Source organism: Humulus lupulus, chromosome 4, assembly GCF_963169125.1.
Source record: "Humulus lupulus chromosome 4, drHumLupu1.1, whole genome shotgun sequence".
NCBI classification, from domain to species: domain Eukaryota; kingdom Viridiplantae; phylum Streptophyta; class Magnoliopsida; order Rosales; family Cannabaceae; genus Humulus; species Humulus lupulus.
The window spans coordinates 43,372,578-43,389,358 of NC_084796.1; the positions used below are offsets into that span (position 1 = coordinate 43,372,578).

The 16,781-nt window shown below is 33.4% G+C and overlaps 1 protein-coding gene across 2 annotated transcripts; it reads left to right on the top strand.

The window, feature by feature from the left end:
* The first annotated feature begins 7,635 nt into the window (after positions 1–7,635).
* On the top strand, positions 7,636–12,672 carry LOC133830367 (alpha-mannosidase I MNS5). 2 transcript variants are annotated; one of them, XM_062260340.1, is made up of 15 exons: positions 7,636–7,887; positions 8,414–8,456; positions 8,534–8,599; positions 8,673–8,734; positions 8,920–9,019; positions 9,159–9,341; positions 10,070–10,118; positions 10,205–10,384; positions 10,654–10,774; positions 10,880–10,961; positions 11,051–11,136; positions 11,256–11,356; positions 11,679–11,820; positions 11,922–12,072; positions 12,234–12,672. In XM_062260340.1, the coding sequence occupies exons 1-15, from the start codon at positions 7,751–7,753 to the stop codon at positions 12,462–12,464; spliced, it is 1,734 nt and encodes a 577-aa protein (XP_062116324.1). In that variant the 5' UTR covers positions 7,636–7,750; the 3' UTR covers positions 12,465–12,672. The 2 variants fall into 2 exon arrangements, with proteins under 2 accessions (XP_062116324.1, XP_062116325.1); XM_062260341.1 differs by lacking the exons at positions 7,636–7,887; positions 8,673–8,734.
* Positions 12,673–16,781: the final 4,109 nt, after the last annotated feature.

The following is a 16,781-nucleotide window of genomic DNA, read 5'->3' on the forward strand; positions in this document are numbered from 1 at the left end:
GTTATGCCGCAAAACCAAATGCTCCCAGTATTCAAGCTAAAAAAAATAGATTTCTTCTTCCAACAACCTGTCGCACCATATACAACCACCTTTTTTTTTCACGTCTAACAGTTTTCCTCTTATTTGTATAATTTTTAGACTTATCGAACTTGCATTGGACTTTTTTCAACTTTGTTAACAATTGTCCTCCAAGTAAAGGTGGTGGAGCCTTTCCAAATTGAGATTTACCATTGAAGGCATCTGTCCAACTTTGAAATTTATGTTCTTCGGATAAGAACTTTTTGTGTCCCATATAACAAATCTTTCTAGAATGTTTTAAATATTCAGGATGAGTCACTTCTTCACAAATGGGACATGCCTTGTACCCTTTCACACTAAATCTAGAAAGATTACCTAAGCCTGGAAAGTCATTAATAGTCCACAACAACATTGCTTTAAGATTAAAATTTTCTTTCTTATAAACATCGTAAGCATTAACCCCCTCATACCACAATGTGCTAAAATCATCAATTAAAGGAGCTAGGTATACATCAATATCATTTCCAGGTTGTTTAGGACAAGATATCAACAAGGTCAACATGGTAAACTTCATCTTCATACACAACCATGGGGGTAGATTATAGATGACTAGCATTACAGGCCAACAATTATATTTACTACTAAGGGAAGTGTGTGGATTAATTTCGTCAGCAGAAAGACCCAAACGAATATTCCTCGGTTCATTGTCAAATTCAGGGCATTTAACATCTACTGTTTTCCAAGCTGGCGAGTCAGTTGGACGTCTTAGCTTAGCATCATTTACCCTATCTTTGGCATGCCAAATTAAATTTTTAGCATGATCATCATTTCAGTACAATCGAACCAAACGAGGTATCGGTGGTAGATACCATAAAACCTTTGCAGGGACACCTTTTCAAACTACATCTGAATTTTTTTTCTTTTGCCATCTAGACTCGCCACATGTCGGACATGAAATTGCATCAACAAATCTCTTTTGATATAAGATGCAATCATTAGGAAAAGCATGTATTTTTTCATATTGCATGCCTAACGAACAAAATGTCTTCTTTGCTTCATAAAATGAAGACGACATTTCATTACCTTCGGGTAATAATTCTCCTAAAAATGTTAACAACTCTGTCATTCCCATATCACTCCACCCATGTTTGGCTTTTAAGTTATACAACCTAAGTAGTGCTGATAATTTAGTGAACCTTTTACAATTAGGGAAAATAGGTTTATCAGCGTCTTCTAAGATTGACTGAAATTTAATTGGATCCACATGCGATTCATAATGTGCATCATCAATCATTTCTGCAATATCATCAACTTCGTAATCCACATCAAAATACTTATTATTCTTAGATGGTCCCTCATCAGTGACTTTCATTATTTCTCCGTGCAAAAATCATACTTTATATCTTTTGTCTATTCCATTCCTAAATAAGTGATCTTTTATTTTAAAAATTGGCATCCTGACAACGTTACCACACTTAACACAAGGACAATGAATACTATTAGAAGTGAAATTACGTTTTTAGTAATTACCAAATTAATTAAACCATATGAATTAATTAAAGTGCGAAATGGTAATTAACTGTTTACACAGATATCAGTTCTGTCGAGACAGAATCCGAACTTGTCACGACAGAAATTGAACACAATAAATAGACAGTGCAAAAATTAAAGAACACAATGAATTTTTACAAGGTTCAGAAACCCTTTTGGATAACCTACTCCTTGGGGCCACGCCCAGAGAATAAACCAATTAGTAAAGAAACAAAGTGTACAAAAGCATTGACTTAAACAATGTAAGACTCCCTCTTAAACTATTGCCGCAATCTTGTTGTACTCTTCTCTACGAATCTGGTTTGATGAAACGCTGATTCTCTTGAACTCCCTTCAAAGAATAGCGAGTGCACACTTCCTCCCGAAGTGAGACTTAGATAGAATCCTCTCCCGAAGATCCTTATGAACACGTTCACAATAGACACTATCTTATTACAATGGACTAGATAGATATCCACAAGTACACTCAGCACTCTCACAAAGATTAAGGTGAACAAACTTAATCTCTACAAATAAAAACACTCTTCAAAATAACGTAACGTTTACAAATATTCAAAATGGAAGAGGTGAAAATTCCAAAGGCCTTGGCAAGGTATTTATAGGCAGGAAAATCATCCAAGGCCATCATTTTCTGGTATCTTTGAAATCAATTTGCGAATTCCTTTGATTAAGGAAATCAGCCAGCCTGATGCATTCTGTGTCGACGGAAAAGGAAACTGATGAGTCAGCAACGTAGTCAGTCTCATCTGGCAAAACGAACATGGTCATTTCTTTTGACCATGTTCATTTTCGACACCTTCTTTATTTCCAGAATAGACATAATCCCATATAATCCCTGAAAATAATCTCAAGATATTTGCACAATATATTTTTACCAAAAATTGATTATTTGTGATAAATAAGGCAACAAATATATTCACACTTAAAGATATTTTCACATTACAAAATCAGTTGAAAATATTGATCATTAATCTGAAAATCAATATGGAGATATGCTATTGATTTTCCTTAATAACTTTAAAATATTTTGTCTAAAATAAAGTTAGCTAATAAAGGACTTTACAAGAAGATTGAGTATTTCTTGCACAAAATTGTAAGAAAAACTCAACTCCATTCCTACATTTCAATGATAACCTATTCGCTGACATCCAATCTCTATCAATTGTCAAACTTCACAAAAAAAAACAACAAACATTAACAATTAGGTTCGTGAATTACCTAATTGACAAGTAAATAAATGAAACAATATGTCCAAAAAAATTGGGCAGCATTTTCCCTTTTTTTATCACATTTCCCAAATTTAAAACGTGCATGTATACAACACATGATATACACAAAAATATTCAACAAATCAATCACACATGCATTATTCTCATATTACTAATTCTTAAAAAAAAATTGGGTAGCATTTCCCCTATTTCTATCATATTTCCCAAATTTTAAATAAACATATATTCATCACATAAACACAACAAACCAATTAATCAATCAAACGTGCATAATTACAGCCTTATATCACCGCAGCACACAGCCTCAGAATCTATCTCCACTATTTTATAATTCATACATTCCACTAAATTCAATATCTTAATTATACATTAAGGTTTAAAATATTACCTCTAATATAAAATCCTCCAAAGCTTGATCTCACCGACAAAGTTGTCAACAAAATACCTACTCAAATATAACAATAAACAAAAAAATAATAAAAAAGTTAACAAAATATAAAGAAAAATATATTAAAACTATATTGTAACTAAATAAACAATAAAGTACTTAAATAAAATAAATAATTTGTTATATGTACTCATTTAAATACTTGAACCCGAAATAAAATATATATTTTTAAAAAAATTAACAAATCACATAAAGAAAAATCGACTATAAAAATCCTAACTAAATCAATAATAAAATATAACTTAAAGAAAACAAACAATTTTAATATATACATATTTAACCAATTAAACCCAAAATTTAAAAATAAATTTTAAAAGTTAACAAAATATGAACAAAAATTTATTAATAATATTCAAACTAAACAATTAATAAAGTGAAACTTATACAAAATCTATACATTAATATATATATATACTCATTTACATAAGTAAATTCGAAATTAAATTAAATTTTTAAAAAAATTGAAAAAGTGAATAAAAAATAAAGAAATTATAATAAAAAAAATTCTAGAAATTCTAAAATATTAAAATGCAAAGTTTAAACCTAAAACAATTACATGATCATTAATATAAAACTATCTAAAAATTAAAAAATTCGAAATATAGTCAATTTATAAAAAAAAAATCACAAAAATTAAATTTAAATCATAAAAATTAATAAAATTGCACTTACTTGTGGTAATTGAGCAATGTGGGTTCTTGAAGTAGAAAACCCCAAAAAACTAAGAAAGTTTATGGGTTTTCAAACAATAATCTTCAAAAATACAAAATCTATACAAAAAATAAAAAAAAAACTATGTATAAGTTTCATAAACATATATAAATCAATATTTTTACATTAAAATTGAAAAAAAAAATGTTAAAAACGTACAAAAATAAGCTAAAACCGAAGGGGGTGCCGCTGGTTTCTTCAGTTTTGTTTCTGAAAACTTTAGGTATAATGGGGGCTTTGTTGGGGATGAAGGGGGCTTATTTACTTAATGGGTCGTTACCGTCAGTGGGCCACTGACGCAAACTGTCCCGTTCAACGCCGTCAGTGTACGTTATGACGTAATTGCCTCCTCGTTTGTGGCAGTGCCCAACTGCCATAAATGCTAATTCTTGGTCAACAACGTCAGTCAACTGTGTTGACTGACGCGTTTGACTGGCACAATTGCCATTTTTTATAGTAGCGACAAAAACAAACTCACAATCCATTTTTAAATACCCTAGGCCAAAACCCACATAGCACATTACTAATATCCAATTTGCATATTTATTATCAAGACATCAAATTTATAAAAACAACCATGACCCAATATTAATCTTTAAAAGAAAAATAAAATAAAATAAAATCACAACTCATAAAATATTTTGAAACCCTTACATGATTCTATTTAAAAAAATATATTAAACATACATATAATCAACTCTTTTGCTATACATAAGAACCCTATATTAGCCCCAACCAAAATCACCTCATCGAACACATAAACAAAATTATTTAAATTAACTAGAAATCTCACATGCACAATCTAGATCATGGAGAGAACATAAAACGAATAAGCCAGCCATAAACATGCAAGAATCCTAACAAGTTTTATTACAACATTTTACATAGGTGAAACCCAAAAATCAAAACAATATCAAGACAAAATCCTTCCTTATCTTGAGTACACTAGGCCAAAATCTACAACCCTCTCCTCTTGATTGTTAACTCCAACACCTTAGCATAATCAGCATAATCATCAAACTATTAGACCACCTAAAACCAAATTCTCATAAATCAATCATAAGAGACTAAGAAGAATAATTTTACCCTTGTAGACCAAATCCTAAGCCAAAATCTCCACAAATTCTCTTGTGAAATTCAGCTAACATCACCATGAGTTTCAAAAACATAGAACGAAGAAGAAGAAGAAGAAAAAAGAATGAAATCATAAACCGCAATTCATACCTTAGAAAATTCGAAGGCCCTTCCCTTCTCTTCCTCTTTCCTTCTTTCTTTTTCTCTCTGTATTTTCGCAGCCCCAATGAAAAATAAATCCCCAATATTCAATTTTTTTTTCCTTATATACTTATCCTAAATCAAAACCTTAAAATAATCTCGCAATCCAAAATGTCACATAGATTGACCCCCCATTTTCACTCTTATTCGTTGAGTTTTAGGGAAAGCTCTATTTCACAAAAGTTGTAGATATTTTAATTAGCTTTCTAATAGTACCAAATTCATCAAAATCGGAATCCTACACCTTAGCTTTAAAGAATTTTCACTTTTATGAGTTTATTTTCCTATATTTTTGTATAAAAGTTGGTTCATGCTATAATTTTACTCTTAATCAAGTTTTATTAATTTGGAAGGGTATGTTTGTAATTTGATTATTATTTTTTTTAGCTTATTTGTTTTTTATATTATTTTTATATAACTAATTTTATATTAAATTTTTCTTTGGTTGTTTAGCAATTTTTTTTTCTTTTTTAATTTGTAATATGAGTTGTGTTTATTATTATTTTTTATTTATTATAAACATTTTTTTCCTTTTTTTTTAGATTGTACGTTTCTTTTTTCAAATCCTGGGTAAGGTAACCAGTTACTTGATTGAGTTTTGATAGTTATGTAAAAAAAAATCCTAGAGCTAGGTTAAATAACACGTACCAGGAGGGGTAACCAGTTACCCTGAGAGGAGTAACCTTCTGCCATAAGAGGGGTAGCTAGATACCATAAGAGTGATGATGGGTTACTCATATTAAATATGAAAAAAAATGTTAAATTTGAAGGAAAAAGAGGAAGAACACTTCATTAAAAAAGGAAAAAGAAGTAACTATGATCTTAGTAACATAGGTAACCAGATACCATAAAGAACTCAGAAATACACACACATACACCAGAACGTGAAGGTAACTAGTTACCATAAAGAACCCAGAAATATACATACACACCAAAACATGAAATTAACCGATTACCCCCATAAATATACAAACAAAGATCAGGAAAGTAACCAGTTACCACAGACCTAAAAATAGAAAGAAAAAAATAGATCCACTTCCTTTCTCTCTCTCCCATCTTCTTCTCTTCCCTCACCAAGAACCCTAGCCGTCGCCTGCCTCTCGTTAACGACCCTCCACTCCGACCACCTCCTTGCATCATCTCGAAAATAGAAAAAAAATTCAGATCTGAAAATGCCCCGCAGTCGGGGCTGAGACTCGCCTGGGTGCGACGAGGCTAGGGTGGAGCTTTTGGGTTCTTGGATCTCAGCTTAGGCCATTGGGTTCGAGGTCGAGTTACATAGGGATGGCGATGGATCTCAGGATCGACGACAGAGATAGAGATGAGGAGGGTGGTTCGCATCTAGGTGTGGGTTGTCGTGGGGATGGGCTTAGAGTTACGCCTCAGAGGAGGTGCGAAATCGCACTTGGGTTCGGATGGTGGGGCTTGGGTGGATTTTGGGTCTCGAATGGTTGGGGCTCTCGAACGGAGGGTCGCCGATGCTGGATGGGGTCGCTAGAGCTAGAGGGGATTGCGTCAATTGGAGCTGGAGGGGATGGTGTTGCTGTGTTTTGGAGAGAGAATGGGTTAGTGTGGTTGGGATTGGTGAGAGAAAGGGTTTGAGTGGCTAGGGTTTGAGAGAGAGAAGAGTGGAGTGCTAATTTTACAATAGTACCCATGTTTGGCTGATGCGTTTTGGTTTTAAATTTAACTTCCATATTTAGTTAGCTAGTAATTGTGTTTCTCATATTTTATTTTTTTTCTTTAATAAATTTTTCCATACAAATTGACAAAAGTATAATCCTCATATTTTTGTATAGTGATGACATAAAAGTCATATTTTTGAAAAATTCCTTTCATTAAAATTAAAATTTTTAATAAAATTATAATATTCAATTTATGATGGTAAAAATCAAATTATATTAAGGTTATATTTTGAAATAATAAATTATTTAATATATAAATGAGAAATTCACAAAAATACCTAAGGTTTTAAAAAAATATACTAAAAATACGAAATCTGAAAAAAAAATTACAAAAATACGAAGCGGCATAATCGTAAATACGAAGTTTTTTTTTGTAAACAAAGTTTACAAATTTGTAACAATACAATTTATTTTGTAACTAAGATTTATAAATATGTAACAATACAGTTTTTTTGTAACCAAAGTTTAAATATTTGTAATTAAAATTTATAAATTTATAATAATATGTTACAATTTTGTAAAAAACATTTAAATACTAAATAGAAAATACTATTTCAAAACCGTAACAAACTATTGTTCATGTGTTTGTAATTTCCTTAAAATTTCGTATTTTTTCAATTTCGGTTAAAATTTACAATGCTATCTGCAATTTTTCTTATTATAATATTATGATATTTAATTTCCTAAAAATTATTTATCAAAATCCTAAATAAAATAAATTTTCCATTACCAAACGGACCTCATCCCGTTTATCATCGCATTCGCCGCGCCAGAACACCAGCTTTGGGGTTTCGCTCGCATCTCACTCGCTCGGCTCGAATTTAAATGCAAATATGTTGCCCCACATGTGTCTAAAATGGGTTCTACTTCTTCTGCTCATCTCGATCTCTGTCTTAGATGTTTACAGCTCCGATGAAAACCACGTTTGGGCAACTAAAAAGAGGCGCATGAGAGAGAAAGTTCGTAGAATGTAAGCTAATTCATACATTGCCCACTTCGTTTCTTGAATTCAATTACCTTAATTCTCAATTATTTATTCATTTCCGTTCTTGGTTTTCATTTTTAGTATTTTTTGAACATCTGGGTACATGTAATTTGACGAGTTTGGTAAGATGTTTTTCATGATGATAAAAAAGAAAGATTTTTTTTTTCATGGTGTATGGAGTGAGCATACTTGGTTGCGGTGAATGATGCTTTCATTTTGTTCTTAATGAAACTTTTTTTTTTTTGAAAATGTTCTTAATGAAACCTTGTTATAATGAAAGTGTTGAAAGGTTCATTTTTTGATCACATAAAGCCGTGAGAAAGCATCTCCATTTGTAACTATTGGATTTGGAGCCCAGCTTTCTTTTCCAGTCCCCCAAACAAATTCTGAATTGCACTTGTGAAGTTTTTGGTGGCTAAACAATGTGAAAACCAGTTGAAATTCAGAACTGGGATATATAAGCAATGAATTGGGTTACAGAATGACTCTAAATTGTTTCTTCTCTTTTCAGGTTCTATCATGCATATGACAACTACATGAACCATGCCTTTCCGGTAGAATGCTTACTTTCTTGGTTCCTGTTAAACTGTGCTATTCTTGCGTGTTGATATTTATTTATAATTGTTTGCAGCACGACGAGCTAAAGCCTCTTACTAAAACTTTCACTGATTCCCTTAGTGAGCTTGGAAATTTGAGGGTAATTCTTAAAGTTCATATTATGGCTAATGATTAGATTTAGGAGTATAATTGTTCATCTTCTCAATTTACAGCTTGAACACCTACCACATGACTATAATGGATCTGCCCTTACGCTAATAGAATCTTTGTCGAGGTATGAGATGGTACTCAATATGGGTGCATAGATATTAAACTCTTGGATACAGACTTTCTTTTCGATATCTTTATAAGTAATTTCGCTTCAGTTATTGCAATGTTTTGTTCAACTTATAGCATTCTTTAGGCCACTTGTACCGATTTGTTGGATGGCTAATCTAATGTAAACAAATTCTTTGGCAGCCTTGTTATTATGGGAAACAATACAGAATTTGAAAGGGCAATTATTTGGCTGTCTGAAAATCTGAAATTCAATGTTGATGCGAGGATAAATCTTTTTGAGGTATTAATCAAGATCTTTGTACAAATTAGATTGTGCAAACTGTGATGGGGTGACAGTATTAGTTTATTTTTGTGTGAGTGAGCAAGCGAGTTATGTTTGAAGTGTTTAATCACGCTCTTGCCACTTGGTGTATTTGTAGTGCAACATAAGAGTTCTTGGAGGACTTGTATCTGCTCATATACTGGCAACTGATTCTACAAACAGGCTGGTTCAAGGAGCATATAAGAATCAACTGCTTATTTTGGCTGAAGATCTAGGGAAACGTTTGCTACCAGCTTTTGATACACCCACAGGATTGCCTTATGCATGGATCAACTTAAAGGTTTGGCCCCAATTAACGTTTGCCATTCTTTTTTATCATAATCCAAGTCTTATTCTGACATTTGGACACATGCCATTTAACATGACTTTACTACCTTAATTTTGCAAAAGTATCATATTGGGTTGGAAAAAAACTTATTCTGTTATATGCCTCTATTTGTAAGAAATTGTGTAATGTTCATGACTTCCCTCGTTAGAGCCTAATGATGTGGTTTTTGGTCGTTCTTTTACATTTGTGATAGATTACTGGTTTAAATGGCATTAGCATAATGAAATTAACCAAATGGTACTTCCCTCGATAGAGCCAAATGATATGATTATTAGTTCTTTTACATTTGTGATAGATTACTGGTTCAAATAGCACTAGTATAATGAAATTAACCAAATGGTCGCTGATTAATTGTAATTTGTATCAAACTCACTGCCTATTGTTTGAGTAGAAGTTGAATTCCTCTTGAGAGGTTGTATTAACTGCTGAATTTTGACCAAACGGAAATATAACTTTGTGGCAGTATCTGTCATGTTGCACATAAGTTAATGCATAATAAATTTCACTGTCTTAAGTGTGTTCAGTATACGCACGCTCTATAAAACAAGTTTGTGCTATTCATCTTTTCTAATCTTCTCAACCAAAAGATTTCTTAAATTCCAAATGTGTAAAAACGTTTGGTTGTTTTGTTTGTAAGAAGGATATATGACTCTCTGCATCAATGCGAATTCTGTGGACAGTATGGAGTGATGGAGAATGAGACCACAGAAACAAGTACTTCAGGGTGTGGTGAGAGGCTTATCTTTTGAGTTTTAAGATGAGGACGTTCTCTGATATGCTTTCCTGAGATGTACTGACTTTCCTTCTGGATTTAGGTTCTCTAATTCTTGAAATGGGAGCATTATCACGGTTGACCGGTAACCCCAGATTTGAATCTGCTGCTTTACATGCTCTTCGTAAGCTATGGAGTATGAGAAGTTCATTAAATTTATTTGGAACAACACTGGATGTGGTAACTGGGGAATGGATTGAACATTCATCTGGTATTGGGGCTGGTATGTTTTACTTGGACATTGATCTCTTTATTAATGATTAAATTAAATTTTAGATTTCTGGTTATGCTTCATTGGGGACCTGATTATGCGGTTTCTTTTCTTCATATTAAAATTAGCTCAAATATATGGTGGGTGGAAGAAGAAAAGGGGTGGGTGTGTGTGTGTGTTGGGGGTGGGGGTGATTATTTCATCCCAGAATCTTTCAATTTTTAAATGGACCTGGACAAATGTGGTAAGTTTGTGATATTCAATTATGTTGCATCATACAGGAGTTGATTCATTTTATGAGTACCTATTCAAAGCTCACATTGTTTTCGGAAAGGAAGAGTTTTGGAGAATGTTTCACTCTGCTTATGTTGCTGTGCAGAAATATTTCAGACATGGTCCATGGTACTCCATTAATTTCTACCGTCTCTGAATATTATTCTTTACTTGCCTCATTTTCTCTGCAGTATAAAAGCTCTTTTATAGCATAAAATTGTGACGATAAATTAGGTACCATGAAGCTGATATGAGGACAGGAAAAGCAACTTATTGGCAGCTTACTAGCCTTCAAGCATTTTGGCCTGGCCTACAGGTAAGTAGTAGAGACATGTCTATACATATAGAAGATTTAAAACCTCAGAAAGAATCTTCTAATCTTTATAGTACAAAATTGATCATCAGGTTCTTGTTGGGGATGTTGCAGCAGCAAATTCATCGCATCGTGAGTTTTTTTATGTTTGGGAAAAGTTTGGAGTGCTCCCTGAGAGGTAGCATTCCTTTGATTCTGCTATGAACTCTATATTCAATAAACTGTTCAGCTATCTAACACTTAATCTAAGAAGAAAGAAGAAAAACAATTCCTAATACTACTTTTAAAACCATGCAGGTATTTATTAGACCATCAAATGTTGCACCCTACGGAAAAATATTATCCCTTACGCCCTGAATTAGCAGAGTCAACTTTCCACTTATATCAGGCCACCAAAGGTATGCTCTTCATTATTTTTGGCTTATAATTTAGTTTAAGTGTTGAGTGTAGTTAAATTTATATTATATCAGAATCATATGATATTGAATCCAGCTTAAATGCTAATCATTTTAGTAATCTGAGATGAGATTTATTGATATCAAGACCATTTAGCAATCAAGTTGCTAGACAGGACATTAGGGCTGTAGATATTATTACTCAATACCTATTTTGACCATGCATGCTTTCAACTTTCAAGCCTATCATGTACAGACATTGTTTACAACTCCTTACTCTGATTTTGACTTCATTAACTGATTGCTGCCCTTTGGATTGTATCAGATCCATGGTACATAGAGGTGGGAGAATCAATAGTGAATTCTCTTAATTTATACACAAAAGTTGAAGGAGGATTTGCTAGTATTAGAGATGTGACAACTATGCAGCATGAGGATCATCAACACAGTTTCTTCCTTGCTGAAACGTAAGCATTGTATTTACCCTATTAATACAAGGAAAGTAAACATAATACATAAATTTAGGACATTCACATGTGTTTGGGATTAAGACATCTGTTTTCTGTAGGTGCAAGTATTTATATCTTCTGTTCGATGATTCATTTCTGGTTAATCAGAACTATATTTTCACGACCGAGGGTCATCCCATACCTGTTTTAAGCGCTTGGCATGAGAGACTTCCGGAGGCCTACATCCCAACCAACTGGACTTTTGTGAAGGTGTTTTTTCTACCAAACTGTATATAGAGACTAATTAAGCTAATAAAATGTCTGAGATCCTGCAAAATTATTTCAATTGCAAGTAATGGCTAAACCCAGGGAACAAAGGTATTTTTTTTATACTTTATGTTGTTGACAAAATGTCAGAATTTATTTTGCAGAAGGAAAAGCTTGTGAGGCAGGCTAGTGCAATGTCTATGCAAGTATGCCCTGCTAACACACTAGACACCGGAGGGTCTGGTAGCCAACACGTCAAGAGCGCTTGTCATGTTGCAGATGCTCGTAGCAACCATAGATGTTTAAGTGATGAAGACTGTGGAGTTGATTCAACCAATTGTAGGCGAAGATCTTGTAGCATGGCTGGTTATTGTGGGTTATGGTTGTCTATATGACACCAATGGTAGAACCAGAATTTTTTTTGTTAAGTAATAATAGATAAATGAATCAAACATAACACTAAACAGCTGTAATTGGCATATATATTTATATATATGTAATCTGTTACCAATTTCTCACTGGGATAACATCAAAGGGAAAAAGAGTAGGAATATACATGTATCAGAAGTTCATTAATAATGCAGTTTGCTATTTATTATTTAACATCATGTATTATCATATTATCTAACATCACAAATAAAAGTTTTGCTTTTGAATTTTAAGTGGCATTTCATCAAATCCAATCCAAGATGACAGAAATGCCATCATGTTAGCATTACATGGCGTATATCCATTTTTCAATATATTTCATCCAAAATTACTTCATACAGTAAAAAATTTGATTACGCACCAGTGATAATTATTTACTGACATTCAATTAAGTTACTGACAATTTAAGTGCAACTTGACCATGGTCTTAATTTAAAAAACCAAAAATAAGAGAGAATTATTGAGACATGATCTGATTATACCCTTTCCGAAAACTGCCAAAATTTAGTCCTATTGAATTGAAACTACCATGTTCTTTCATCAGACTTTAATTAATGTCTCTCTCTGCTTGCTTGTTTGTACTCTTTTATCAGTTATCACATGCAAATAGTAGTAGTGTACTAGTGTACTTATAAAAGGTTGGTGTTCAATCCCATCTTTAAGTGTCTGAGCATCAACTGGCCATCTTTTGTACTCTTCCCATTTATTTTTTTTGCCTTATTTTGAGTTCGACTGTTAGATATAAGATTTTTTTTATCTGAAAAGACAACTGCATTAAAACTCGGAAAGCAAAATAGTGACCACAGAGGGGGTCACTTCCCTTAGAGAAACATAACCAGCACCACCAGTTTTAAGCCCCCACGAAGAAGGGCATGAGCAGATTTGTTACAATTCCTAGGAATCCAAAACAGCTTAACACCAACAGAAGAAACTAAGTTAAACAAAGGAAAGAAAATATGGTCACTCTTCCAATCCAGAATAGTGTTGGAGATCAGTCCCTTAACCAACACTTGACAGTCAGACTCAGACAAGCAACATGGGGAAGGGCATCTATGGAAGATGACTTCTTGCAGAGCCATACGCAGAGCAGCAGCCTCCGCATCCAAAGGAGAAGAAGCCCGCTGATGCAGAACCTCAGAAGAAGGATGTGAGAATAGGCATCCCGAACCACCATAGCCACAGAAGCCCGACCATTGGAGTAGGCTGCATCGACAAAGATTCTCGTAACACCTTGGGAAGGGATGATTGCATTAGAGCTCGAAAGGAGAGGAACAGAGAAGGCCTGCGACTCACACACTTGGGCCTTTAAAAACTCATCCACATTATTCAGAGTTTTAGATATAAGTTGATTCAATTGTCTTAGCAGCTGTCTCACAGCTAACAAAAAAAAAAAAAAAAAACTCAATATACCATATTGACATATTAAGAAAATAATTATGAGTAACTAGGGATACAAATGGTAAGTGGATCAACACACAAACCAACTACTAATATTAATGCAATATTATAAGTGCTACTAATTTTAATAAATAAAAGTTACACTGATGTTTAATTAATTCTCTTTTTATGTCTCTAGCATTATTTAGTACGGGATTTCTTCAGATTTTAGAGTTTAAAAAGGGTAATTCTATGAATTAACCCTTTTCACCATATATTTATAACCATAATCCCTCATTAATATTTCTCACATTAATGACCTTATAGACACTTAAAAAAGATATCAATACCCTTCAATAGATATTAAGTTGTTCTCTCTTTTATTTGTCTTGCACGTACCTAGCAGCCATGGAAATGATCTACTCTCACAAAATATAGCAAACACATATTCTCTCTCAAATCATCAAATCTCAAAGGTCATCACAATTTTTTCGCACCAAGATTTAGAAAGTGGCGTTATCTCCCGCATCTCTTTTCTTCTCACCCAAGTTGAAGAAGATTAAATAAAAATCTTCTCCCAAACTTGAAGAAGATTGAACATTTGATTTGATAATGAGTAAGTATTTTTTTATTTATAGGTTATGGGTGTCTTGTGTAATAGTTTAAATAGAATTTTGGAACTACTATACACTAAAAAATCTGTGAAAAGAGATAATTTTATGTTGGGATGACGAATTTTCGAATGATTTTCGCGATTTAAGTAACTGTGTTCACACTTTGTTCACACATTATTCACACTTTGTTCACACATGATTCATACTTGGTTCAGACTTGGTTCACGAGTACTTAACACATGATTCACATTTGGTTCACACATAATTCACACTGGGTTCACACACTGTTCACACACGTTTCACACTTGGTTCACACATGCTTGCTTCACACATGCTTGCTTCACACATTTATTTCTTGTTTCTTTTGGCTAGTTTTACCTAATAACCTTTGGATTTCGAACCTTTTGTCATATGTTATACAGGTCAAACACATATAAATATTGTGGTGTTATATAATGGATCGTGAGAACAAGTTTTGAACGAAGGTTGGTCATTTAGTGCTAAACAAAGCAAGGGTATGAAGGTGCCAAAGACTATCACTTACAATAGTCTTGTTGATCAATTGTACACTTTAATCGGAGCTGACAAGTCTCGTATTGATCTTGACTTAAATGTAATCTATCATTTTGGAAGTAAAGGTATCCCTCCATCTTTAATTAGTAATGATGATGATGTTGCTTTTTTTTTCTTGATGAGATAGGAACATCTATCAATCATCGGACACCCCTATGTGTGTCTACTATAGAGAAGAGAAGTAATGATCCTTTGGTTACTAAAACACGTGAGTTGTATACTATTCCTCCAGTTGAAACCAAAGTGAATGATGATTTTTGCATTGATGGCAATGAAAACAGTTGTAATGATGATAATAATGATGCAGATGGCAATGAAGATAGTTGTGATGGTGATAATAATGATGCAGATGACAATGAAGACAGTTGTGATGATGATAATAATGATGCATTAAGCTCAGATGATAATGAAAATATTGATAGGTCTACCTGCAATGATGTACTTGTGAAGCATAATTTACAACAGTCAACCTCCAATGAAGTATTGAAGAGCCATGATTCCTCAAATAATAGAGGTCGTAAAGTAAGACAGGTTGGCGAAGATAATCTATGGAGTACTCCACTTTTGTTGAATCAAGGGGAAAAAGGCTCTACTTCAGCCTCAACAGCTCAATTACTGACATCTTCTTCGAGTATCAATTCACGGGAAATAAAAGAGGGTCAAATATTTGAGAACAAGCAAGAGTTGAAGATGAAACTCCATCTTTATGCATTAAAGAAAAACTTTGAGTTTAAAGTAAAGAAGTCTGCGAAAAATATATGGTGTACAGTATGTGTTGATGATAAATGCAAATGAAGGTTGAGGGCTACAAAATTGGTTAATTCCAATATGTTCGAGGTTCGTAAATTTTTCGGTGAACACACATGCTCATTGGATGTTCGACATAAAGATCACCATCAGGCATCCCCATGGCTTATTGGACATGTCATAAGGAGAAAATTTGAGGGTGATGATGTTAATTACAAGCCAAGGTCAATTGTAAAAGATATGAGTTTATCATATGGAGTTCATATGAGCTATGATAAAGCTTGGAGGTGTCGAGAGCATGCATTGGCTTACATAAGAGGTACACCAGAATCATCATTTCAGAAACTTCCCTCATTTCTATACATGATGGAGCAAAAAAATCCTTGAACTGTTACTCATTTGCAGATGGACAATGAAGGTAGGTTCAAATATTGCTTCATGGCCTTAGGTGTTTCTATAATGGGGTTTAAAACATATATTCGCCCAGTTATATGTGTAGATGGAACCTTCTTGACTACTCGGTGTGGAGGTACTTTGTTATGTGCCATGGGACAAGATGCTAACAAGCAAATATATCCAATTGCATTTTCAGTAGTTGACTCAGAGAATAATGACTCATGGTTGTCATCCTATGGTGGATCTGTATATACGCTGGGTAATGAAGAATCTTGGGTGATACCAAATGACATAGGAAGTATGATGATAGCTCCTCCTTTAGTGAAGCAGAAGGCTGGTCGTCCAAAGAAGAAACGACGTTTATCAAAGGGTGAGAAGAATAGCAAACAACATAGATGTAGTAGATGTGGTGTCCTGGGCCACAATCGAGTGACGTGCACCACTGTTTGTCCCCCGCCGTCTAGACATGCTTAGTTTGTACTTTTATTGTTTTACTTTGTACTCTTCAATTGCGGAATTTGAATTTTTAGATTGGTTCAGTAATACGACTTTTTGTGTTAAATTTTGTTGTTTCGG